The following is a 27,370-nucleotide window of genomic DNA, read 5'->3' on the forward strand; positions in this document are numbered from 1 at the left end:
TTTACAAACATTAGGTTTATTTAAAATATGGTATAAATAAATATGACACTTCTGTTACATGGCAAGTTACACAACTGAGTTGAGACTAGCATAAAATAAAAGGACAATTCTCTTCAGTATAAAATAATTTCATGCGAATGGTAATTTTATCTGACCGCAGTCTCATCCCCCAGAGCAGTACCATTCATTTACAGCAGTTACATTACAGTGTACAGCAGACGTATTCAATAATTTGACCACATAAGTTAGAACTGGTTTATCAGTGATAAATAATAATTATATATCGTACAAGGACTCATTTCAGTCACAGAAAAGCTGCTCTTTTTCTAGGAAAGCCCTGTCAGCAGCTGTAGTACAGTGACGTTTTGTACACAAAAGTCACTCCTCAACAAAAAGCAAACATGCTACACCTCAGGTGAGTTGTAAATCAATGAGCCTATTAATAAATTATAGAATAATTCTTGTGTTTTATATTTAATAACTGAGGTAAAGATGTGATGAGTAAGAGTAGAGTTGTATAATTTAAAAGATTTCTACCTTGATTTTTTTGTATGCACTTCTTTAAATATAAAAATACTGGAAAGAGTAAAATAAAATTACATCATTTAACCAAATGTGTTATCAATGACTTGATCAGGTCTATGAAGAGAGTGGTACAAAGCCATGCTGGGAAACATTTCGGGCAGATTTTCCTTTATGTTATGTCCCATAATTTTAAATGGACCTCAGTTATCAACAACACATGTAACCCTCAATAAAGGTGAATGACAAACTTCCTGAGTTTACAACATTTCTAAACTATAATATCTACACAAAATCTGCACAATCAGTTGAAATGCCAGTGTCAGTCTTAGTAATTCACAGTTATTAGAATCATCTTCCACTCTGCTGTTCATAACTCTTAATGGGAGAAACTGCAACATGCATGAGGACATTGTTGGTTACATATACATGAGGCACAAACATTGTTTATAATTCTCTACAATTACCACTTTGTAAATGCTCTAGTGAACAGATTCTGTCCCACTAACTGAATGTGCAGCAGTGGTTGTGGTGATGGACAATGAGTTAATATGAGCTGTCCTGCTTCTGATAAATATATCGCAAAGGACGTTTCACATCCAGCAGACACAGAATATTGTTATCACCTTGTTGGGACAGCATTTAAGGGCATGTTTTAACTCTTGTTTAGCTCTTTACAAAAACTCTTGAAATTTTCCTTGCTAAATTATTCTCCTTCTGCCAACCCAAGATGGTTGCTGACTGGTCTCTAGGCCCGTGTGACTGGGACTGTAGCTATTGGATTCAAGGTAACAGCCAGCAACCATTCGACAACCAGCTAGGGAACAAATATTTTTCCTTTGCAGCCTGTGTGACTAGGGCCTTATTCATTTCATCATATTGCGTCATACATCCAAAATGGTGAACAAGTTATTGTCACACCGTCAGTGGTCATGTAACTCTAAAACCTGAATAGTGACAACTTCTGCTATAAAAGATCATACCCAGTATTGATTCTTCTGCAAAGTGGGAGTAGCGGTTCTAATCATTTGACATGATGTAACAGGGGAGCCATTACTCCATGAACTTACAACCATGTTTGAATCTATTGCGTTATAAGTTGTGCCCTGGTTTGGTGTCAATAACCGATCAAGCACTGGGCTGCCTGGGCAGTTATGGTTTAGAGGAGTGACAGTCACAGTGGGAACTGCTGGGCTCCTTTGGGTTTGGCCATGGTAAGATGAACTGTTTGGAAGACCGGTGGATGTTTGCTCCTGTGCTGTAGCAGTGCTCTGCTTTCTTTGCCTGTGGTGTCGAAGAAAGACAACCAGCACCACAAAGATGATTACAAGCAGCAGCAGAGCAAGCAGTGGTAAGATAATCAGGAGTGGATTAGACGTTTTTTGAGGGTAGGACTCGACACGAACTGGTGTGTTTTTGAAGAGAAACTCCTCTGTTTGAGATGGTTTGCCCAGAGTTGTACCAAAAACGCTAGTTCTGTTGGAGTTTCCCCAGCGGTTGCGTCCTCTGAACTTTTGCTGGTTTATGCTTGGTTGTTGGGTGGAGAGGAAAACTGTAGACAGGACTGGAAAAGCAGTCTTGATTGATGCCTGAGGCACAGATGATGTAGCTGAAACAGGACTCTTTGTGGGTGGAAAAAATGCTGGATCATATGGCACAACTGTAAAATGTAATTCCCCTTTAGCAGGTTGGACGCTATCAGCTTTCAGAACAAATACTACTGAATCGTTTAGCTCTTCAACTCCAGTCATGTTAGCATTCAGCTCTAGGGCTACCTTCCCCTGCATGATCTCTTGAAAGGTGAAGGACTCCACTGGGATAGCTTTTATGGTCATTTTTAATTTTGGTCGAACCACTTTCCCATACCTAGGATGGGATAATACTTCAAAGACGGGGTCACTGTCACTTATATTAGCCAGTTCAGATGCATTGAGAAAGTTTACATTGAATTTGACTGTAATCCCATTGGGAATCCTTAAACCTTTACCAGTCTGGAGTAAAGGTTTCACAGTTATGTTAAGCACTTGGTCAGTCAGATTTGCCTCTGAAGTGAAAGCAGTGAACTCAAAGCTGTCTTCGACAGAAGAAAGGGAGATCATATGGTAGGACAACCTTCCTGTCTGGAGATCTTCCTGGTCAAACAGCGTAACCTCTCGGTTGTCTCTCAAAAGTTTGCCAAATCTCAGAGGCCTTGTAATCTGGTAGTAAACTGTGACATTTTTCCCATTGGTCTCAGCAGCAAGGTTGTCCTCGGTCAGAGATACTAAAGTCCTACCTTGCTGGAGTTCTAATCCAGTATTTTTGACAAGAGTGATGGTAATTTCTGACACTTCTAGGTTAAAGAGTTTGTATATTGGTTTATGATAACCATCTGTAACACTGAAGTAGAACGCTCCAGAGACAGAACTTCCATCATGGACGAAACAGACACTTCTGTTATTGATTTGAGCTTGGGTAAAGGCCACTATTGACTCATTCAAACTTCCTTTGAGAGCCAAGTAACCATTGCTTGGCTTGCTTATCACGGAGAACTTAATATCATCAGGAGGATTGTCCAAGTCTTCAATTTTGAGATTTTCTGGCCCAAGGGCTATTGTATCTCCTTGTACCACCTTCAGACTTGGAGCTTTGGTTTTTAGCAAAGGTGGCTGGTCATTCACAGGGATGACTGTAATATTAAAATGCTCCACAACAACATCACTGTCATCTTCAGGCCGTTGCGCAGTTTTTCCCTTAGGATTAAGCCAAGCGCTGAATATGAAAGAATCCTGAGTTGTCTCCGAGTTGTCATGTTTATAGGTGATACCATATTTTTTAATAATGAATTGTGAGAAATTAGGTTTCTCCTTGGTTAGGTTTCTCTCACCAACCACGATGACACCATGTTGAGGCAGAGATGTTACCTGAAACCACACCTCATAGGAGCTACGCTGAGGTGTAGGCAGCTTGGACATCAGGTTAGTGGCATCGAGCTTGGACTCGTCAATGATGACACTCTCCCCTTCTGTCACCTCAGCACCTGTCACCAAGCAAACTTCAATTAGTCAGTCCCAACAATGTGCTAATGTTAGTGCCATCATCTACAGTTTTAAGAGTTTGAGAGGTGGGCCCTAGGAGAAAGCACACCTGCCACTTGACTAATTGTTTAAAAAAAGGAGGGCTTGGTAGCTAATATTCTCTTGCTTCTCCCCAGCAGGCAAGCATGTGGCTTGTCTGGGTGTTTTTCTGGTTTAATTTTCTTTCTTTTAAACACTTAGGCACTGACTTTTTCTCCCCCCACTTTCATTTAATTAAACAAATGTTGGTTCTCTTAAACTCTGTTATCTGTGCCGTCTCCCAATTTCATCTGAATTTTACACCGGTTCAGAACACACATATTGTAAGGATGCTCACATTATGATGTTAATTTTTTTTTTTTTTACCTCAAAGCAGCAGCGTGTCTGACCAGAGCTGCTAACACAGCTGTAGAGTCATATTCATACCTGTGTTTGCAAGCAGGATTGTGTTGTGTTCGGGTCCGGTATTCTCATATGAGATGTCAAATCTGAAGGTCAGACTGTTCACTGAAGCAGGTGGTGATGCTACAGAGAAGGTCATCGAGTCCATGGCTTCCCAGCCAACTGACTCAACAGGAGTTTGAATGTAAAAAACCTCTTTCCTGTCCACCTGTGGTACACACACACTCCAAAGAGTCAGGAAAGCCAAGTTACAAAAGAAATGTACATCTATGAAGTTACTGAAATCAGCCATCCTCAAAATGAACATAATCAACTGTGTAATCTGTGCAGCGGCCTCATTCTTAAAGATGTTTCTGCAGTCTGCATAATATTTATTCATTACTTTAAATCTGCTCTGCTCAGCGGTAAATATAGGACAACCATCACAACTGTGTCTGTGTCACATAATAATCCACCAGTAATAATTGATTACATAAAAGCATTACATGTTTTATTCATACAGAGGAAATCTGGCAGTGTTCCACATCAGCGGAGAAAGCCTATTGTTTAGTCTTTCTCTGTTTCATATTACATAGCACATAAGGGTGATAAGTATGGGCATGACCTCTGGCTCCTCACACTTACCATATCTTGTGTGAAAGTGGAGATGTCTGCTGTTGAATTATTAGGCTGCCTCATCACCAGACGCCCCAGTTTAGGATGCCGTGTCACACTGAATGTTATTACACGGTTTGAGGTGTTGCTCATGTCATTGGTCACTGCTTGTAAATACTCATTTGTGATTGGTCTCGAAGAGCCTGTACAGAAATGAGAAATTAAATAAGAATAGTAGCTTTACTGATAAAGTGGCCTGCTTCAGCATCCGTCAACAAAAAGATTGTTTTATTGAATTGAGTATCAAGTTAGCTGAAACCACGCAGTTAAAACCTTTTTTTCTACATTTTGTAAGTTTTCCCCTTTGAATGCGTTCCACATCTTTTTGACTCCAAATTATGCAAAACAAGGTCTGGAATAGACCGATGAGATTCCTTTGATGTGTCAAATTAAAGCAGCACTGCAGACATCAGAGACATTTTTGCAGCACATCCAACTGCAGTGCGGGTGTTACATAAAATCCAAACAAGAATTTAAAAGTAGATCGGCTCCTTGCAGACGTAAATCTTCCGCTCGGGGAAAATGTAAAAAGAACTGTCCACTGAGAGTAATAGGTGACTTCTAAGGAATTCTTTCTTCTTAAGATGGATTACATAGATTTCCACAGTCCTCCTGTCACTGTGAATATTGTTGGGATCCTAAAAGTCTGGTGATGAATGATGGAAATCAAAGATAGAGAGACAGAGGGGTGAAAGCACAGTGTAACCCATTCATCACTTTTTTTAAGCAGTGCTCCCACCATCCATATCTATCATGGGAAATTTCCTGCCTGGAAGAAGAGAGAGCAACAAGTTTCTTATCTTTTAACGACAAAAAACAAGCTTCTAATAATATCCAGTATTCCCACCATTAAGTAACTGTATCGGCCAATTAGATAATTAGCTTTGTGTACTAAAATAAAAGTGTAAATGTCTTTACTGGCACTACGACTATCCGTAAGAATGCTTTCAGGTAAATGTGGTTTCTAAATTCAGCATTTGCAACCATTTAGCAAGAAGTGTTTGCACAGTTTCCCAGAAAGCACCTAGACATTTAAGGTGTCTGTGAGGAAAGAGGAAAAATAAATAAATCTATCTTCCCTCCACACTGTGAAAGTGTTTCATGTCACCCCTCACCCCATCAAAACCCTTCATTGTCAGTTAAAGCTCCCATCCCGCCCTCTCTGTATCTCACTCTCTCTCTCCGGCTTGCCTGGCACGAAGCACAAACAGGGCTGTCTCAGGCAGACAGTGGCACAGCTTTTCAAGTACCCACTCACCCTGTGGCTGGGAAGCTCAGCAGAGCATGCCAGTTGGCTGTATTCTATCCTCACCATATCCGTTCCTTCTAATTCACACTGAAAATCTCCACCACTGACAGACTACTGAAAATCTCAGAAAACTAAACATGTTTGCAGACACAGTTAACACCCAGCTGGCCTATTTTTATCTCCAAAATATTAACAGTAAAAAATATCAAAACATTAGGACATGGCAAAAGCTGATTCACTGGTCTGGTATTCGGGGATAAAAGTGCTTGCTGCAGCTGTTGTAGATGTGCTGAATTATTTAACTAAAGGAATTCAGTGGTGTTTGGTAGCGGTCAGGCTGAGCATACAAGCAAATTTTGATGCAAAATACAGTTAAGTAGAGACTGATGGTGTCAGAAACAGTTAATGTTTCATAGAAAAAAAATTCCCCACCCCCCAAAAAATCCTAAAATAAAAAGAGGAAACCAATACTGTGCTCATGGTTCTTACTAGTACCACAGAAAACTTGTATGAGTTGATGACTGAGGCGAATAAAAATATGCCGTTTCAGTTCTTTTCAGGAAGCAGCTGTACACTTGATCATGACACAAATACTTTTAAAAAACCTCATATTATTAGAAGGGAAAATAAAACAATGGGAAGCATAGTTAGTAGTTTAGACTCAAGTCTTTTTGTTTCTTGCTGTCAACAAATCATGTGAAAAAAAAGCTATTTGGTTTTAACCACGGCCAGATGAAGCTCATTACTTCTGTCAAGGAGGTGATACAGCTGGTTTTGGTTTGTTTGTTAGGAGGATGACCCAGAAACTTATGGATGGATTTGATCTAAACCTAGATCCAGATCCAAGGATTTCTGGAAGAATTCCTTACTGATGCAAGGAGGGTAAAATTCAACATTTAGCATAACATTTAATAGAATTGAATATTTTTGTAAAACACATCAAAGTTACATAAGACAACAGCTCAGTTCAAGAAAATATCAAAATAACCTCAATCCAGATTTGCTTCTGGATCAAGGGAGTTGCTTCGTGTAAAGAGTGAAGGGACTTTTCTTGCTTGGTGGAAGTATGCAGTCAGACCACATACTGGTTCACTGTTCCACTGAGCTCCATTATTCTCAAAAATAACACAGCACTGATGTACAAATCTGGGTCTGCTTTTCTTTTAGAATTGCACTGTTCGTAAGTTTTAGGACATCTTAAAGTCAGATATTTCATACCCTTTGTCCGAGAGCTGAGCACCAAGGAAGAGGGAAGAGGACAAATATTAAAAAATAAACAAATAGGTTTTTTTTTAACAGTATTAAAAATATATAGCCAGTTTTAGACTTTAATAATCACAAGCTTCTCAAAGAACAGGTTTACCTGGAAAGACCTTTAGTGGTTGACTCTTCTCCAAACTGAGAGCTAGGGCTTTAGCAGTAATACTGAAGATTTGTCTGGGAGTGAAGTTCACACCATCATTGGCCTGGAAGTTGAATCCTCCTGACATAGCACCTGGAAACATCATTAAACAAAACACTAATATTAACAGATCAAAGGATAAGTGGCATTTCCTTTACTCAAGAAAAAACAGCCTTGATTTAGTTTTGTATGTACAAGTTTTTACTTTATTCTTGGCACAGACATATAAAAGAGCTCAAGAAAATGTAACAATTCCGAACGTCTAAGTAACCTCTGAGTATAGAACATAAATATTATAATGTACGTGTGGATACACGCATGTAAAAAGAACACACTCTTTTAGTCTTACACGCTGTTATGACAAGCTTTCATGGTGGCACAAAACAAAGAAAAAGGTAGATAAAAATCAAAACAGTAAGCAGAACCCTGATCTGAGTCACCATTAAATGTTGACAAAAGTTATTCACTACGTCACAGCAGTTCCAGACTATCAAGTATTATCACCTCCAATCTGACTTTCAGCCCACTTGGCCGGTCTCATTTATACAATCAAGCCAATGGATAAGAAAGAAGGTTGCACACCATTCCTACAGATTACTCTAATTCACAGAGAAACTGGAGAGAACATCAAACTATAGCAATTGCTAACAGCACCTTCTAGTGGGTACAAAAAGGAATGGCAAAAATAAAAGATTTAAAAATATTTGGAATTATTTCATTTAAACCATGCAAGAGAATGAAAAGAATGTAATATATCACAGTATATCTGCTGAATACCCTATAGCAACAGAAACTACTCCAGTGTCCATCACAGAACATTAGCTTTTGTTTGGAAATTTCCAGTTTAGAGTATCGACTCTGGGTTGAGTTACTTCTAGAACATGAAGGACCTGAAACTGTACTTGTTTAGACCTTGAGCTTGTATTGCCTATGAGCTAAATATTGTGTTCACTCATTCTTAGTGTATGACCTTTATATTTGTGTGTGAGTTTGTGTTTAAAAACACAATTTTAATACAAAATGTTCCTTTTAACTGATGAAATAGAACCTGATTAAAGACTATACAAATTAATTTGGGCAGCAGACTATAAAAAATTACATACTGAATAATATTATGATGGTAATCTGGCTGAATAATTATTAATTACATTCCTGTTTGGTAGTTAGCATTTATCAAAATTATTTTAATATGAAATTGGCTGGAAAAAGTTAGCTATTTCTAGTTAAATATTTAAATAATTCAAATTAAAATATTAAATTCAGTAGTCCTCTCTCTGATATAGCATGGAAAATACATTTACCTTTGTGAACAAACACCAGCTGCCCCTGGTCTATGTGGGCCTGGGTGAAGTTGAGCACTGCCTTCATCGGGGCGCTCTTCAGGGCCAGGTGTCCATTGCTGGGTGGAGTCACCATGAAGTGGAGCTCCTCTGGTGGTGTGTCTTGGTCCTGCACACTCAGATCATCCAAAGTGATTTCTGTCACTGAGGACACCCACACCTGGACAGGGGGCAGACAAGGACAGAGCAGAGACCATCTGACCTCAAGGAATCTACAAGATTTTGTTTGACAGGGCTCATAATGCAGAGGCTCACAGTGCATGACAGCTAAACCCAAGTTTGACATTTATTGTGGTATTTGGAATAAAAAGCTGCCACATCTGATCATGAAACTGGGGCACAAAACTTGCTAAAATAAAGCTTATTTACATTTGTAAATGCCAATCTTTTCCCATTTAATCTAGGCAGTGTAGAAGAAGTATGCAGTACAAAGTCTGTAAGGTAGAGCAAAAATATGTGCCACTTTATGAATTAAAAGTATCTGCACCACAGCTAAGCTACACCTACTTTCTGCAAAAATATAATAGCATACAAATGAAATAAAAGCCAGGCACATAAAAGACCACAGAAATAGCTCATGTATTCCTGTCATTCATTAGCTAATGCAACTGACAAAGATGCTTTGAGTGCGAATCCAGCTATAAGGCTATTTCACAGGCTTTCTTCTTCTTTCTTTTGTCTTGCTTCTGTGCAACATAACATCCACAGAAGGACTGCTACAAAAAATGTTCTAACTCAGGCAAATATAGGTGGTAATACAATAAAAACCTCAGGAAAACTGTCACTCAAACCAAGGACATTTCAAAACTAAATATAGCCATGTAAACTTTATACACAGTTAGGTGTTCTGCAGAGTGTTGGTTTGGTACAGTGAAGTATTGCTTCCATGTAAATTCAAAAGCTCAAGGCTAACACGAAGAAACAGAGGATCTCATTCACACACAGAACGCGAAACTACTGAACCGTGCAGACACTTGACAACAAAAGATGAGCTTCTACAGTCCAGTCCAGAGGAACGATTGCATAACAAGCAATTGTTGTTAGGACAGGTTGTCATTCCACAGTAATTAATGCAATGTTGTGATCAGAATGATGTGAATGTATGGCCTGTAAAATGCCATGAACTGCACAAACCTTTTCCTTGTAAGACATTTTGAGCTGTCAAAGAACACGTGTCACATATGATATTAACAACACCTCTGCTTTTATAACATGTCAGGTCACCAGCAGCAGCAATAACAGATCCCTGAAACTGAAGCAGCTCAAAGGAATACAGCCATCATTAATTCTATTAACATCTGTGCTTTTTATATTGGCACAAACCTGTCTTCTGTGATGTGAAGATCAATGCCAGCAATATTAAAGATGATAATTGTGTTGTGTGTACTTCCTAGGACAAAAATTAATTTTATTTTTATTTAGTCTTGTGTCAAATGCTATAAAAAAATCATGAAATAATAATTTTATGAAATTAAGTGTTATCTTGTTATTCCCTAAACATTCACGACTGTAAAAGTCCCTATAGGATACCTATAAGTAAAAGGTTTAAACATTCCGCTGATACAAACTAGGGTTGGGTGTTTTATTATTAGTTTCCCACTTGCCACCCTCAGTCTAATAACCAGCAGTGGCTGATACATCTGGGTAGGTGTGTTCAGGGTGCACAGCCTGTATCTTTTGGTAATGGTGGAAAAACTAGTCCCTTGTAAGTAAGCTTGCTTATCCAATGTAAGTTTCAGGATAGCTTGCAAGCTCAGAAATTTGTCAGAGGTTGGTGCTTTGTTCTATACCAGCAGTCCTCAACCCCCGGGCCACAGACCGGTACCGGGCTGCGAGAGTTGAGGCCTGGGTGTGAAATATATGGTTTTCACGGTTTTTATCATTAACTTGGTTTCCCTGGGTCTTTTCCCGTGTTGTAGTTGTGTGTCTTATTTTGAAAGAAATATTTACGCGTTACCATACCGACCAGAGAGCATTAAGGAGTAGAGAGAAGGATGCTACTCTAAATGTTGTTGGCGCATTTCAGGAGGATGCCGCTAATAAAGTTACACAATTACACAGTGAATTCGCATTTATTATTATATTTACAAAATACCACAGTTTTTGTCTTGGCTGTATCATTTTATTTTGTTGTATTTTTCTGTGACGCCTTAAAGGCCAATCCGTGAAAACATTGTCTGACATTAAACTGGTCTGTGGCGCAAAAAAGGTTGGGGACTGCAGTTCTATAATATCTAGCATCAACCCTAAAATGCCAGATCTCCATAGCAGTGTTTGTGTTCAACCATCTACTTTAGCTCAACACACTGGGGTGCCATGGAGCTATTGGGCAACTGTGTTGAACTTGTTTGTTTACAGAGCTGAATCTTTAATGACAGAGCACAAAAATAGGCCAAACAAAATGTCAAAAATCATCTAATACAACAGTTTCAAAAAGAAAACAGAAAATAGATTATAGCTAAACTGTATATTAACAACAGAATCAGTAAACAGCAGTGCTGACAAACTCACTGCCCACTTTGTTTGGGACACCTCCTCAACTTCTCCCTAACATAAATATTTAATCAACTTATCATACGGCAACAACTCTGCATTTAGGTTTATACATGGTCAAGAAAACCTGATTTAAGCGACTCTAAATGTGTATTTCAAAAACTGTTGAACACTGGGATTTTCTCAGAGAATGGTCATTAAGAAAGAAAATATTCAGTGAGCAACAGTTCTCTGGGTGGAAAGGCCATGTTGATGTCAGAAGATTGGAGTGATGAGTCTTGATTTCTGCAGCGACGTTTAGATAACAGGGCCAGAATTTGGTGTCATTAAAGAATGAATCCATTCTGACTTGTACCAACAAGTATGGTAGGTGATGATGCTGTAATGGTAATGGGGATATTTTCTTAGCACACTTTGGACTCGTTAGGTACAAATGAGCATCATTTAAACACCACATGTCCATCTCTTAATAGCTACAGTGTACCCATTTTCTCATGACTGCTTCCAGCAGGATAACGCACCATGACACAAAGCTCCTATCGCATCAAATGTGAAAATTACTACTAGTACTAGAAAACTGTCAGTGAGTATCTACATAACTCTATACAGACCAAGATTCATACTTTTAGCTTTTGGTATGAATGCTGAGAACCAAACAACCAAAGTTGAGCCAGAAAGTAAAAACATTAATTTTAGGGGCAGTGGATAGTAGTGGATTCATTATTTACCACGTAATTATTAATCAGTAAACAACTTATCGTGAAGACATCACTTCACCTTGCACTACTGTCTGTTCAGCTGAGATGCTAAAAATGCTACACCTGATGCACACTCTTCCAAACTTGAGTTTCTATAAATTGTTTTTTTCAAATCACACAAACTACATGATCACAGCATTTCTAAATGAGTTAAAAAAAAAGAAAGAAAGAAAGAAAGAAAAAAAGTTAGGTTTCTACTTAATCAACAGATATAACGTTCTAAAAAGAAAACAAGTAAACACTTCCTGTTAAAAAATATTTTTTGTATGTTTTACAGAATTAAGTTTCATCATGTGCTTTTTTGTGTTGAAGGTGTGATCACTGTTGTTTTCACACACTTACCGAGCAGACTCTTGTTTATTGGCAGGTTTGTGCTTGGTGAAAGGTGGGCAAAGTGAACAATTATCACAGTTTGCAGAAGAGAGAATTTTGAACAAGAGTGAAACAAAAAAAGAAAGAAAAACAAAAAGAAAAAAAATGCATTCCTTACTTTAAAAATATAGAACTAAATATGTCAAGTTGGATCTGAACTTAAATAAAACACTAAACACTGGTGAATGGACCTGAAAAGCTCAAATGATAATTAGCAATGAGCTGGCCTTATACTTTAAATTGTTACATTATTTAAATGGATAATAATGTATACCAATCAAATAGAAGCCTCTGGAATGGGACAACACACACTCCACATCAGCCCTGCAGCAGAACATCTTAAGTGAGTGTGCGTTCTTCTGGTGTGAAATGACTCCACCTCCAATAATCCCCTATTTAACAGGAAGTCACAGCAGGACTGATGAACAGCACACATGAGATATGATAGACCTCATGCTGCTGCTTATCAGGCTACAGCTTTAGTAATAGAGATGACAGATTAGACAAATTTATTTGAGTCATTAGTGCAAAACCTAAACTGCTTGATGCTTCTTTTTAACATGTTTTTAATAAGATGTCTTCTTTTATTTAATCATGTGTCTGTCTTAGCCTTTATTCTCTTGGCAAGTTCAAAAGGTGGAACGCTGCACTATGAGAAAGAGTCCTCACAACTCAGTGCAGCATCGTCATGAACATACAGTCCTGTCGACTAAACAATACTGGTTTCAGTTACACAAGATATTTTCAAGAAACAATTGTTGGTCTTTATTTCTGTAAATAAAGAGATGAAATGTGGCAAAAGGAGTAGGGGCTATGACCTGTAGCAAACAGCCAGCAGCTAATGTCACATCGGGTACACATTTACCATGTGATATGTGCCCTAACCACTCAGCCACCACCTCTCTCTCTGGAAATCCAAGGGCAGGTAAGGTGTACTGATAATTCCAGCTTGCAAAAAGAAATATAGCAAGTCTTTTTAAAAAACTGAAACAGAGAATGTAATATTTGCATAAAAAGTGTTTTTTCTAAAATAATTCAAATGCATATACACACATGATTGCAAGAAAAAAGTTCACTCTCTTAAAATCATGTGCAGGGCATTTTTAAGACCAATGATTAGAGGTAAGACAGGGCCACCTTGTGGCCACTGATGAATCAGCTTCCTAGACTTAAAAGCCTTGACCTCCAACTTAACACATATTTTACAAAAAAAAAGAAAAGAAAAAAATGGCTCATTTGATTTAAATTTAACAGAGTACACATGCAGATCAGTTTGTCAGTCAACATCACCAAAATGTAAAACTTGCCAGCTACTCTTTAGCACAGTAAATGTTAGAAGTTGCTCCTCTCTGTGTCTGCAGGATCCCAGAGGAATTTGAGGCATTTGGGGCACAGACTACAAAGACCTATACTTCAAACTCTCCTTACAGCTGGATCTCCTCCAACTCCAGCCAGAGTTGTATTTGTATTACAGAGTAGCACAAGACAGCACTGCTCAGCAAATATACACAAAAGACAACTTGTTTAATTTATAAGTATAGATATGTATAACATATCTGAGTAGGGATTGCTTTTCACATACAGTATACTAAACATATATTAAATAACCAGAACATTTTCCTTTGGTAAGAAAAGGACAAAAATAAAGGTGAAGTAGAGCAAAAGTGGACCAAAATGAGGCAGCGTGGTCACAATGTTTACCATTTTTAAACACTCAACACTTGAATATTGTTGAACAGATTTTATTTATGGAAATTTATTTTCACCATTGGATCTACTGTCTCTGTAATGCTCGGAAATAATCCTTGACTTAATTAAAAGTTTTTATAATAAGCCTAAGAAATCATTTCCAGCCACTCCAGATGCCAAAAATAGCAGCTCATTGTTCAAGTCATTGTGATATATCTCAATACTGGTTAGAGTTGTTTGAAAATTTAACTTCTGAACATCATACCAGACTTTCCTGCAAGTTCTTTTTATGCTTGATTTAAGTTGCTATTCTATGCTGCAAACCCCTATGGACCCTCTTCCACATAGCAAACATAGTTTCCCCCATCCACCCTGCCAGCCAGCCATGGCAACTTGTAACACTGCCCACATGACAGTAAGCTCTAGTGCCAGACCTCCTAGTAAAAAAAAAAAGTGTCTGAAGTTTAAATATAGAGCAGACTCACCCTGAGGACCCTGTTGGTTATAATAACAGGAGGCTCGTCGTTGGCGGGTATAACCTGGATGTGCACCATCTGAGCTGCACTCTGCTTCCTCAAGCTCGTATCATTGGCCACCAAAGTGAAATTGTCAGCTAAGGTTTCACTGCTGTCGTGGACGTAGTAAATGAACTCATGCTCCACCTGAATAATGATCACAGAAAGGATAGACTGGCATAGCAAAGGGTCTTCCAAAACACAGCAGTGCATAAAACTACCTTATGATGCTTAGGTCACAATCTCTCCTCTTGCATATAATTTCCACATGATAATAATGTGAAACCTCTCAGAAAATACTTAAGGGCATAATGACAAGATTAAAAAAAAAAACTAGGAAAATGATGATATTCCTATTGGGATAGGGTGGGAAAGATTTTTCTTTAAAGCATTTAATGAGAACCAAATCGAAGGTTACGAAGGTTACTTAAAATAATTAGTCCAGTCAATTAATGAGTAATTGATGGATGCATCCTCTAAATTCTAAACACTTGATGCAAACAAAAAAAAACAAACAAAAAAAATAAAATAAATGTCACTGCGACACTAAATCAAGGCAGTTTTATACCCACCCAACTGCCAGTCTAATGCTATTTTCTGTGGTAACTGTAAGAGAGTCTGTCAGAATATCTCACCTGCCTCCTGGTGAAAGTGGTTATGGCCACACCAGGATGTCGTGAGTGCTCGATGTGACCATGCTGCGGGGGCTGAGTCAAATTATAAAAGAAGTTGATTCCCGAAAAGTGTCGATTGGTGACTTTGAGCACATCCTGCGTCAGTGCTTTGGCCGCACCTTCGTTCAGTGTGATATTGGAGACTTGAAGTGGGATGAGCAGGGGGATGATGTCTACAAACATTTTAATGTTAGTGACATCAGTGACCCCGTTGGTGGCATCAAGGATGAAGGTGTCGTTGACTTTGTTTGGCTCCACCTGCACATACTGAATGTTCCCGCTGTTGATGTCATTTTGGGTAAATGTGTTGACAGGGGACTGTTTGGTTCCGATGTAGCGCTCTTCCGCTTCAACAAAACGCCTGAGAAAGCCATAAGATGGGGCTACCTTTACGGTGAACACAATCTCAGATGGCAGGTTGTCCTCGTGGGTGACCTGCAAGAATCAGAAAACATTTGGTCCTTAAATTTGAAATGTCTCTTGTGTCACTGAGGTTTAGTTGTCGTGTGATTCTCAACAAAAACTGGCAAAATAGTAAAACATAAAAACAAAAACTGGTCAAAGATTTGTTTTAAGCCTTTCAGCAGCATACAAGCAGTTGATGTAATATTTCCTTCAAATCAGATTACGGTACTTATTTCACTCATTTATCAAAAAAAAACTTTAATTGAATGCTTCAAAGAAATTAAAGTTCTTTAAATGAAAATACTCACCTCTAGTTTAGTTTCATCAATCTTTGCTGGTTTTCCCTCTTCCACCAATAAAGTATCATGATGCTGTACAATGGGAGGTCTCTGATGACTTTCCAGGTAAACCTTCACATTGACCCTGCTTGTGAGCTGAAGACTTTTAGCTTTCACCGTTATGTTGAAATAGTCTGTCAGATATTTGCTGTCATTGTGTCGATAGCGGATCAGCCCTGCTTTTAAGTCAGCTTGTGTAAATGTCACAACGGTTGTTTCATTGCGGTAAAGACTTCCATGCTTTGGACCATCGTCTAATTTGAAGATAACCTCCTTGTCATCGCGGATGTCCAGATTTGACATTACACTATAATTGCTGGTGGAAAAGACCACTGAATGACCTTTCTGGACCAGCAGGCCGGTGTTATTGTCGACTTTCAAGAAAGGGTCATGTGCACTGATGTGTAAAAGGCCTGACACAAAATGTTTTCCATCGGAGACAAAAAGTACAAATCTGCCAGAGCTCACACCTTTGTGAATGAACAGCACCCGGTTTTCTTCCAAATCCTTCTGTCGAAACTGGAACAGCCGATAAGTGGTGTCATTTACCAGCACGAGGTCTCCCATTGGGATACCACGTCGAGTGTAAACCAATTGACCGTCATCAAAGTCAGAGTCGGCATCTTGATATTGCAGATCTTCTGTAGTGAGTAACTTCTGTCCATCCCTTACTACGTGGAAAACTTTATCAATTACACGTACTGGTTTTTGGTCATTTAGCAGCTGAATGGATATGTTAAAAACACTTTCCTTGAAGCCAGGTTCATCTTCTGCAATAAAAGGTTTGAATCCTTGGGTGGTGGAGGCTATGAAAGTGAATTCATCTTGAGTCGTTTCACTGTCATCATGGACATATATTATACGTTCCTCTAAAATATCTTTATTACTAAAGGTTAAGATGTTGTCATAGCTAGCATTGGAATTTGACTGACTTATACGAACTAGCTTTCCATGTTTTGGGCTGTTTATAACTGTATAAAACATATCCCTCGTGCTCAGAGTCTCTGCAAAGAGCTCATCTTTGGTGATAAGCTTACTTTCTCCCTCCTGAAGTGAGAGTCCTGCATTTCTAATAAACACGCTGTTAACATCAGCCTTAATAGAAAACTGAAAATCATAGTTCTGTGACTGAGCATGTTTGGAAACCAGATGAAATTTGAATCTGTCAGTTGTATCTTGGTAAGGTCTGTCAACTAGCTCGTAATGCACTTTTAGATCTGTTACATCTCTTTGGCTAAAGGTGGAGTTCTTCTTTAAGACTATGGTGTTGAGAAGTAATTTCCCTTTCTTTGGTGTAGTGAGAACCCGAAAATATAGGTCATCCTCTGAGAGAGTCACACCTTCAGTTGTGGCAAAAAGACACTCTGAGTTTAGTGTCACTTTCCTCACTTTATCCAAATCTATCATAGTGTTTCTCACCAGGTGGTACTTTACCCACTTCACAGTGATTGGGAACAAGATTTCAGTGGTTTCCCTTGCAGCCACATTAACTTTACACTTGAAGTAATCAGTGGGATTAGATGTCTGGATGTCTTGGAAAGTACTAACATATCTCAAGCGCTCCTTTTCTAAAAGCCTTTGTGAAAATGAATCAGTATGCCTCCATTCACCACTTGAGTGAAGTCTCTGGAGTTCTCCATACTGAGGTGGTTCAATGACATCGTATCGAATGTCTACAACCTGGTTCACAGCATTTGTTTGCACAGCCAGCTGCTTTGAGCCAATAATAGCAGTTTCTCCTTGAATGATATCAAGGCCTGTGTTGTTAGCAATCTTATACTCGAGTACTACAGCCATAATTCGTAAAACTACAGTGTTGCTGACCTTTTCCCCATCACTAACTCTCAGAACTATCCTTGAATTTCGAACCCCTGTGTGAACGTAGTATACCCTCAGTTCGTCTAAGTCTATATATGAAAATGAGGTCACTGCCTTGCCTGGGTTGCTTTCAACTTCCAAGTATCCTGCATCAGCATTCAAGTTCCCAAGTACAGAAAAGAAAAGGTCTGTGTAATTGCTGTCAATGTCTGTTGCCATCAAAACATCAGTGGTGAGGCGTTTCTTTGAGTTCTCCAGCAGAACAAAGAGATTTCCTTGAGGTAGACTCAACTCAGGTGCATCATTAGTGGATGTCACTGAAATATTGTAGCGGTACAGTTTGGTGCCCTTTAAATAATCAGGAACTTGCTTTCGAGTACTAGAAAAAATTGAAAACATGAAGAAATCATCCGGTTCCTCTGAGCCTCCGTGGATGTACATTACTCGCTCATGCCAAAGGTCCAACATGCTGAAAGTATTCTCCTCTTGGTCCTGATCGACATCAAGCCTTATCTGACCGCGAAGTGGTTGCTCCTCTATCCGAAACATAATTTGAGACTGTCGAATGCCAAGTTTTCTAAAGTCCAAGAGAACCTTGATGTGTTTGGCTTCAAGAGATGCTCGACCACCCTCTTGGACTATAAGGTTTTTAAGCTGCACAAAATTGAAACCATACCTTCTGTCCAAGCCCCATGCAAGTGTGGACATATCAATCGATGGTGTTGGTGTTATCAAGTGAAAAAGAGATCCTGGAGTATTTGTTGGATTCAAAGCAGTTGGTGGATCTGATTCTTTCTCTGGCTCACAACCAACTGATATATCTTTGGTGACTACAGCATTAGAGAGACCCATCTTAACTCTGTTAACTGCAATGTTCTTTAGACATCCTTTGAAGGAACCTCCCCTGGCACGCTTTCCAGATACAGAGACTAGCCCCATCTTTTTGACTTCAGATCTTGTGCCATCATCGATGCCTCCAACAAAAAGATAACCTTTAAGCTGGAGCGCTTTTGGGTGAGGGATAATGCCAGATTTCACCATCTCTCCATCAATAGTTAGTTCAAGGCTTTTGGAACTGAAATATAACTTGATGGAATGCCATTTTCTGTCATTGATGAGCGTGAGTGAACGAAGCTCAGTTTTGGTTTCACCTGTTCCAACAACAGCCACAAGCAAACCGTCCTGAATCTCCAGAGCCACAAACTTCTCCTCTCTGGCTGCATTGTACAGGATAATTCCCTCTTTAGCTGAAGTGTGCATAACACACTCAAATGCAGCCTCCTGCTCAGTAATCCAGGTTGGAAGAGAAATGTAAGCCCTCGAGCTGAAGAAACTGATAGGGTCCTCTTCAGTGGCAAAGAACTGGGGACTGCAGCCTAAAGACACTTCATGAACATTCTTGTATCCGGTATATGGTCTCAGTGATGACAGCAAGTCACGTTCATTGAAAAGTACATCATCCATGCAGCCTCGGAAGCAAACTGGGTCTCTGGGCAGGTAAGGTCTATCCAAGCCCCCTGAGCCTCCAACATAGAGACCATCTGTGTTGAGACTGTAATGGGGACCTGGCACCTTTACACTGCTGTGAGAGTTTGAGTCAACAGTAAGAGTGATGTTGAGCTGCACATGATGGACTTCCACATGGTGCCAGGCCAGATCGTTGAGATGGGTTCCCCGGTCTGATTCTAACATCTGCTCCCCCGATCCAAGATCCAATTTCAGCTGGGAGAAAGAACAAAAACAACTGGATTACAAAATATGACATTTTACGAAATATTATGCAAATGCACAGAGCAACTTAAGGAGGAAATTTATTAAATTTAGGCTTATTATTACATAACAATAAAAAAGTATTTGCTCCCACCCTGATTTCTTTTTTAAATATTTGCTATACTTTAATGTTCCAGATCAAACAGTGTTTCCTATTAGATAAATAGAATGTAGTTTTTAAATGAAAATCTTGATAATTTAAGGGGAAAAATATTCAAACTTACATGGGCCTATGTTAAAAAATAATTGCATAATATAGCAGGACAATGATTGGAAGCATATTACCTCAGAAATAGCTAAAGAAAACAAAACTAAATTTAAAAAAAACCCTCTTCAATGTGGCTGAATTAACACAATTTGGCAAAGAAGAGTGGGCAAAAATTCCCCCAGAATGATGTGACTCATTGCCAGTTAGTGCAAATGCTTGATTGTAGTTTTTGCTGGCAAGGGTGGCACAACCAGTTATTAGGTTTAGGGGGCGATTACTTTATCACATATGGCTTGGATAGCTTTTTAAATAAAACCATTAATTAAAGACAGCATTATGCATTTACTCAGGCTATCTTTATCTAATATTAGATGACATCAAACATCTAAGTGTGACAAATATGCAAAAAAAAAAAGTTGGATGGGTATAAAATACTTTTTCTAACTTTTCACTTTTTCCAATACCCTTTAAAAAAAAAAAAATCCCACATTAAATATGACTCATTGCTAGGAATGCTAGTAGTAGTATGCAGGTCCAGCATGTGGCTCCAGACCGATTACCTCAGGAAATACTGAATGCACTGCCATGAAAATTGGGTTTATGGTCCCCGAAGGTTGACACTACGGACTTCAGCGACTGTGAAGACCTATCAACTTTTCTCTAAGGACTTTATTTTATGTTTGTTTAGTTTAACACAGTTTGACATCACTGTGACACAAACACTTACAGCATATAAAGTCTTAACTTTAATGACCCAACAACAGATATAGACATTGTTGGTTCTTAAAACAAAGATCTTGATATATTTAGTGATATCCAGAATACTTTGGTAAATTGAACACCATCAGGAGTTTAACATAAATTAAACAGACATTCATGGATGAACTTTGATAACTTTAGTGACTCCTTAATTTTTTATCCAGTAATGCAAAACCACTTTTGTGCTCAAGTACATGTTATTTGGTATGATCATACAGAAAATATAATTTTAATACAATCTAAAATTGTTTATACAGTGGTACACATGTAAAATAATAATTCTTGAAATATTTTCATTGTACAAGCAAAAGTAGAGAACCCCGAAGGAGAAGCAAGATTTAAATTGCTTATTTTCCATGATGTCACCTGTGATTATAACAGTGAGCTTTGTCTGTCGTTTAAAGCAGGAAGAGCACTATTATCTTTTTGCCTTCAGCTATGTCCTCAGAGAATCACATCACCTTCTCAAACTAATGCACCATTTAGATGATGTGCTTGTCAAGGCTTGCTGTTCAGTCGCCACTATTCATGGACTGGTTTCCGGGAAGCGACGCTCATGCCTGACTCACACGAAATGAGACCCCAAGCCAGAGGAAAACTTGTGTGACGGAAGAAATAAAACAAAACAAAACCCTAAAATGGTAACCAGTGCCAGTTTATGAACACGGAGTTCGCTCCTCGTGCTTACTAAGGTACAACTCTGCAACACAGTTGTCAGTGTGATTCATTCCCAGCAGCGAAAGTCTAACACAAATAGATGCTTAGTCACAGGGATTTCTCTAGTCTGAAGCAGAAAAGCTCTAATGCATATCTGATGACTTCCTATGTTTCCTATGAATGTGTCTACTTACAAAAAAGTCTTCTGGCAGTATATCTGTGCATTCTGTATGTTGATTTAGCCTGGCAGGGCTGCTTACAAGATGCTTTAGAAGCTATCTTCAATGGACATTTTGATTTACCTTTAAATTCTCCATGCAAAGCTTCTGTTACAGGACTTTAATGCTTGTGGCACAAGCTTATCTTTAATTACTAAATTCCTGTGTAAACCTAATGTACACCTACATTTTGATAAATACAAAATAAATCTCAAAAGGTGGCAGTGAATGCTATATTTAACCACATACAGCTTCCTTTTAACGTAAAACTGTTGCTGAAACATGATATTTCATTGTTTTCCACTCCATTAATTAAGGCTCATTCTAGTATGAAATTCAGATCCCAGAGAAACAGGAACCAATAAACTTTGTGAAATAATCATTCTTACAATAACAGATCAGTGAAAAAAAATCTGTATGATACATGTTTGAATACATTTGACTTTCATTCACAGTTTACACAAATTTATTTATAAAAGCGTTTGATTTTGAACAGACTGAGCTTTGTAGGCTGAGTTTAAGAGGACAGGGTATATCATGAAGAGCTATAAGAAGAGGGAATAAAACTGTCTGAAATGGGGAATTTAAAGGAGTCTGAAGTCTGAACTTTTGGCTCACAGAGATTACTTGCACATATATTGGCCTCATTACTTTGGCCATGTTTAATATGAGCATCCACAATTGTAACAGACGTGTGTTTCACTGTCATCCAGCCTCTCAATCATGTGGTTTGAGTGACTAATCTGTCCATGATCTCAAAAATCTTTCATCATCTCGTTGTGTTCACTGTGACAAGAAGTGACTGGTATGGCATTAAGACTCAGCTCACACCACACAGGCTTGTCAGCTTGTGTCAACGCGTTCAGAGACTGACACTGTCAACAGAGACAGAGCCACAGCTAATGGTGACGAATGTTTGTTTGTCCAAAATGCACATACATGTAGTCAGACACAAAAAGTAAAAACTGGATGTTGTGCATATAGCATACTGTGTGTGTGTGTGTGTGTGCGTGTGTGCGTGAACGTGTGAAATTATATGCCTGAACACATATGCTCATGTCCTGGAGCCATGGATGTACCCACCTGCAGGCGACCCGTGTGGAGCTCTAGTAAAAAGTAGTGGGTCTGTCCAGCGGCGAGAAACAGCAGGCCATTTGTGCTCGAGGTTCTGAAGCGAATGCGGAGCACGTTACGGTCGGACAACTGTCTTGCCTTGAGCTGTACAAAGCCGTCACCATAGAAGGAAGCTGTGAGAGGAAAAGGGATTGGAAAAAAAAACCTAGAGACTTAGAGGAAGAGTACATGTCCTCAATTTTGGTGTCTTTTTTCAGGCTAACTCACAATTATTTAAACTGAGCCGAGTACAAGAGAGAACTGGGACAGGAAGTAGAGTAGCAGTGACTACAACAAACAGAGCAAGTCAAGTCAAGCATTGCGGTCTCAATACAGTCGACATGTGACATTTAGATATAAAAGCCAGCATAATTATCATCAAAGCTGTTCTTTACAAGTGAGCAGACTGTGTATAAGTGGGAAGGGCACACACAGAGCTTTACACCACACGCTGCGCACAAATTATACCTCACCTGATTTCAAAGACTTGTCAGATTCTCTGCATCTACTGAGTTTAGCCTTCGCGGTGGGCTAGTTACACTTAAAAGGCTCCATGCATTCAATTACAACAAGAATACAATTATTGTAGCTTTAAAGCTTTACCTATAGAATAATAACCACCTTTAAGACGAAACTAAACTCAAGCCTGCAGAACTGCAGGTTTATCTCTCGTTAGTAGCTGTAGGAGAAAGTTGTTCATGGTTTCTCTTAAATGTATAGCAGTTACATATGTTGACTTTAATGCCATAACAGCAGTGTACCAACTGAGGCAGTGGATGTGGAGGAGGCTTGCGGGAAGTCCGTCATGTTCGGGCATGCCCTGCCCTGACAGGAACCTTCAACCTGAACATGAAAGGCTCTGACGTCCCCACATTGTCTGTGGCCCCATGTTCCAGAAACAGCGTGGCGGACGGACCCAGCTGTTTCTTCTACATCACCTCCCTGCCATTTCACATCACCCTGTAATCTGGGCTAACATGCTCTGAAGCGTTTTTGTCTGAGCCTCCATGCCCGGGCACCACCAGTTCAGTTTTTAATGAGCTCCAGAGTCCCCAGCATATTGAATGGTTAACAAACTGAAGAAATGTGCCCATTCTACATTTGATTCCCCCCCCCTCCCCCCTGCTGCTAATGAGCTAAAGTGCTCAGTGGGGGAAGCTAGATAAAGTTAATGTCTGCTCATGCATTACTCCGCCTCCTAAAAGGGTTAATGCACTAATGTGCAGTTTGCTTAAACTGATCCACTCTGTGTAGACCGTGCAATATTTTCTTTTAAGCAATTCGATCAGTTAAGCATGTTAATAAGCCCTTGAGGCACATTAAGATACAATAATCAATGAGAATGAATTTAAAATATAAACAACCAGAGAAAGGAAAACAAAATAAAACTTAGTTTGTATAACTGAGATGGAGCTTTAACACATCTAGGCCATACGTGCTGTTGCTTCATTTAGAAATTCTATACATAGATATATTTAAAATCATACACATTCTTATTTTGTTAACCTAAATTTATACAATTTTGGCTTGCTTCACATGTTAACAGCCAACTCTTATTTACTCCCCGCAAACAAAAGTCCAGACTTTAAGTGTCAACTAATGCTATTTTGTCAACCATGAGCTAAATCATCTGGTTAATATAATGTCTAGTAATTAAAAAAACACTTTTTCGTTTAACCAACACAAACAACCACGATATACTTACTTATTATTTAATAGCTCAAAGGAAACTAAAATGATTGTCCCTATTGTGAAGCCAGAACTACGGTGGCCCCTAGAGACAAAGCACGTACAAGTTCCAAATAGCACGTACAAACTCCAAAACACTTACAAATTCCAAAGCATGTACAAACTCCAAAACACGTACAAAACTCCAAAACACATGCAAACTCCAAAACACATACAAAATCCAAAACACCTACAAATTCCAAAGCACGAACAAATTCCAAAGCTGAAATGAAATTAACTGACCAGTAACCAACCTAAGTTTGAAACCCTGTTTAGATGGAACTGTTAAATGTAGCTGGAAGTAAACAAAAACTGATATCCACAAAGGCATCCAGCCTTACTTATCTCTATTTATTTGTCCCGTGCCATTCATCTTCATGGTTCTGTGTACATAACAAGGAATAAGCACTTCCCAAAACTGTTCAAGAGGAATGCACGAACATTTTTCTCTTAAATTCACAAGGATGGACATGCATGCTCAATTGTATTTTAGCATCATCAAGATGACGTTTAAGTCATATGACTGAAAGTCGTGTTTGGTTAAAACAAAAGGGTCAGAACCTCCCCATCGCTGCATCTCCCAGTTTGCTTGTGAGGAAGTGGATTCTGGATCAGATGAAGAATGATGCGCCCCCCCCCCCAAAAAAAAGTAAACAAGCATTCTGACATGACCAAAAGTTTGAATTTTTGAGGGAATGTTAATTAAAGAGCACTGCAGACTAACCAGAAAACAATTCCCATGTTTTGAATGTTGCTCTATAATCTAGATTTCAGCAGGGTTAGTTTCTGTGCATTAAGGACATTTTCTAAGAGATTTCACAAACTGCTTTTTCAACAACAAAGCCAGAGAACACCTAACAGTTAATTTTAGGGGCGACAGCAGTGCTTGTCACTGCCTGTGTGCTCAGTTTATACAACAAATCAGAAATGCAACTTGACTGAAGTGCCTGTTTGGGTTTTTTGTGGACTCTCTGTTGCCCTTGCTTGTTTCATAATGCAAAGACAGTAGAGATGAAAAAATAAAAAATAAAAATAGAAAACATCCAGAAATCCACTGAAGTAAGGCAAATATCTATACAGTAGTCATGTGCAAAGAAGGATATAGTAAGTGAGAGTCACTCTGAAATAATTCCTGAGGCCAAAGCCTGGATGAACTCTGAATTTAGATGACACATGCCTGGGATCAAATTATTCAAATGGGCTAAGGAATGCTCACATGAATGCAAATAATGTACAGCTAAACTGAAAATCACATCTCCCTCCCTTTAGGTCTCCTAAGGCAGCAACAACTGTCCATTTCTTTGAATTTAATTGAGTGTGCTACTGTCACAGTCTGATAGTTCTTCCACTGCAGTGGGCATCACAGTCCTATTTCTGCTGCTGTCTCTGATCATATCAGACTACTGTGGGCGTCCATACAGGCACAGATTATAAGAATGGGTGGGGGTTACTTAAATGAGAGGTATACTGATGTTTTCAGCTGAGTTAATATAAAAGTAATCACAGGGTTGTGCTGTTTAAAGATTAAACGAGCTGCTATTGTTGCTGGGAGGAATCGTGACACTACAGCCAAAAGACCCTGCAGCCTACCCTCTATCACATCGTGTTTAATCCTGTTAAACTCAGGTCAACATTTTAGGACCTGTGATGCAGAGTAACGCAATATTATGTACCGAAATCCGTCAACAAACTATTGTTAAGTGATAATAAGCATTAGTGCTGTAGTTTATCACCGCCAACAAATATGGTGAACTGCACGCACAAGTACGAGGTATTTATAAACTGTTAATCACAGCCAGAGACTACAAACTAAAAACAGCGAAACAACTCTTCAAATTTAACAAGGGAAAGATTAAAACACCCTGCCACTGAACGCATCATTAAATACATGTATCGCTGTCGTTTTCATTTGATAAAGTCAGATAAGTTGCAGTTGTTACCTCCTGACGCCAAATGGACAAGAAGCGACCACCAAAGCAGACCACAGAGCCACAACTTCTTCTTCTGGGTGTTTTTCCCAACAGAGTCCATCTTCCTCGTCTCGGTAGAAACGCTAATGTTTAGCCGGCAGTGGAGTCACATATTTACAGACTGGTTTTCACTTCATCGCGCTTCGCTAACGCGACATAAAGCGACTAAAAGCTGGTCGTCCGACCAGTCAGAGAATGTGTGCACTGCCCGGACAGTCAGCAGGAGATCCCGAACTGAAGCCCCAACCGACCCTCGCCAAACTCCGCCTCGTGCGCGTGCGTGCACGGGGAATTTCAAAATAAAAGCCAGGAGCGAGGGTAAACGCTGCAGGGTTATTCAAGCAAACGGCGGCAAGTGGAAACAAAGATTGAAAATGTAAACAGACATTTGGTGAGCACACAGTGAAGCTGAATTAGAGTCATGCGCCGTTATTAAAATGCAGTCACGTTTAACCCAATATCTGGGAATCTATTTTAACCAAAGCCTAATTTAAACTAATTATTGGGAAAAATGCTGCTGATAAGAGAACTAAAGAATTAAATGACCATTGCCAAAAGGGGGAAAGCATTTGCAAAGCGCTTGGAATCAGTTTGTTTGTTTGTTTTAAACATTTGTGCCCAAGCCACCTTAAAGGGGCTAAAAGTTTCAAGGCACAACTGTTTTAATATCTAAAAAAAATTGGCTTAATATGGCCAAGTGTTTTCTGTTGACAGTTTTCAGGTATTTTACTTGTGCTTGTGTGCGTGTTTACAGACAGGAGGAGGTGATCAGTTTTACCTCCTGGTTATATGTCAGGGAATCTGGTGTACTAATATAGTGTGTTTAAATGCCAGTTATTACTTTTCCCCAATGTATAATAATATTTGGTTGACAGAAGAATCCCAGAGAACACCTGGACTTGCCTTATGGCACAGTATTTGGGAACAGCTACTCTAAATCATTTCTTTGTTTGACTAGCCCACAAGACTCAGCTTAACATAACACTAGGCAGACACACTTAAACATTATAAACTATTGAGGGAAATTATGGCTATTTGGTATTCCAAGCATGAGTCCATTCCTTCTGCAGTCCAATCATAGAAAAAAAAACTTTGAATGTTGTAAAATGTGCAGTTTAGCACACATCATCTCTGTGTTTTCTTTCCCGGTTTTTACTCAGTGAAATTCAAATGTTTGTAAGGCTGTTAAGCATGAATGTAACAAGTGCTTGTTACTGTCCTTACATGTAAATACACACATAATATACATCTAGCATTCAA

At 39.0% G+C, this 27,370-nt stretch overlaps 1 protein-coding gene across 1 annotated transcript; it reads right to left on the reverse strand.

The window, feature by feature from the left end:
* On the reverse strand, positions 1-26,368 carry cspg4ba (chondroitin sulfate proteoglycan 4ba). Its single transcript, XM_005924458.3, has 10 exons — positions 26,081-26,368; positions 22,383-22,546; positions 15,840-19,409; positions 15,088-15,561; positions 14,423-14,599; positions 8,587-8,785; positions 7,247-7,378; positions 4,605-4,777; positions 4,005-4,188; positions 1-3,541 (listed from the first exon to the last, which is right to left on the reverse strand). Exons 1-10 carry the CDS (start codon positions 26,169-26,171, stop codon positions 1,500-1,502), a joined length of 7,206 nt encoding a protein of 2,401 aa, XP_005924520.1. The 5' UTR covers positions 26,172-26,368; the 3' UTR covers positions 1-1,499.
* Positions 26,369-27,370: the final 1,002 nt, after the last annotated feature.

Source organism: Haplochromis burtoni, unplaced genomic scaffold, assembly GCF_018398535.1.
Source record: "Haplochromis burtoni strain Fernald_Lab_line unplaced genomic scaffold, NCSU_Asbu1 Contig_54, whole genome shotgun sequence".
NCBI lineage: Eukaryota > Metazoa > Chordata > Actinopteri > Cichliformes > Cichlidae > Haplochromis > Haplochromis burtoni.

Bases quoted from the DNA above. Each gene is read 5' to 3' on its own strand.
- cspg4ba (XM_005924458.3), bottom strand. From the start codon at position 26,171: ATGGACTCTGTTGGGAAAAACACCCAGAAGAAGAAGTTGTGGCTCTGT. The intron at 22,547-26,080 runs GTAACAACTGCA...TTCCTCTCACAG, and splicing joins TGTCCATTTGGCGTCAGGAG to CTTCCTTCTATGGTGACGGC. The intron at 3,542-4,004 runs GTATGAATATGA...GCTTGGTGACAG, and splicing joins AATCCTGCTTGCAAACACAG to GTGCTGAGGTGACAGAAGGG.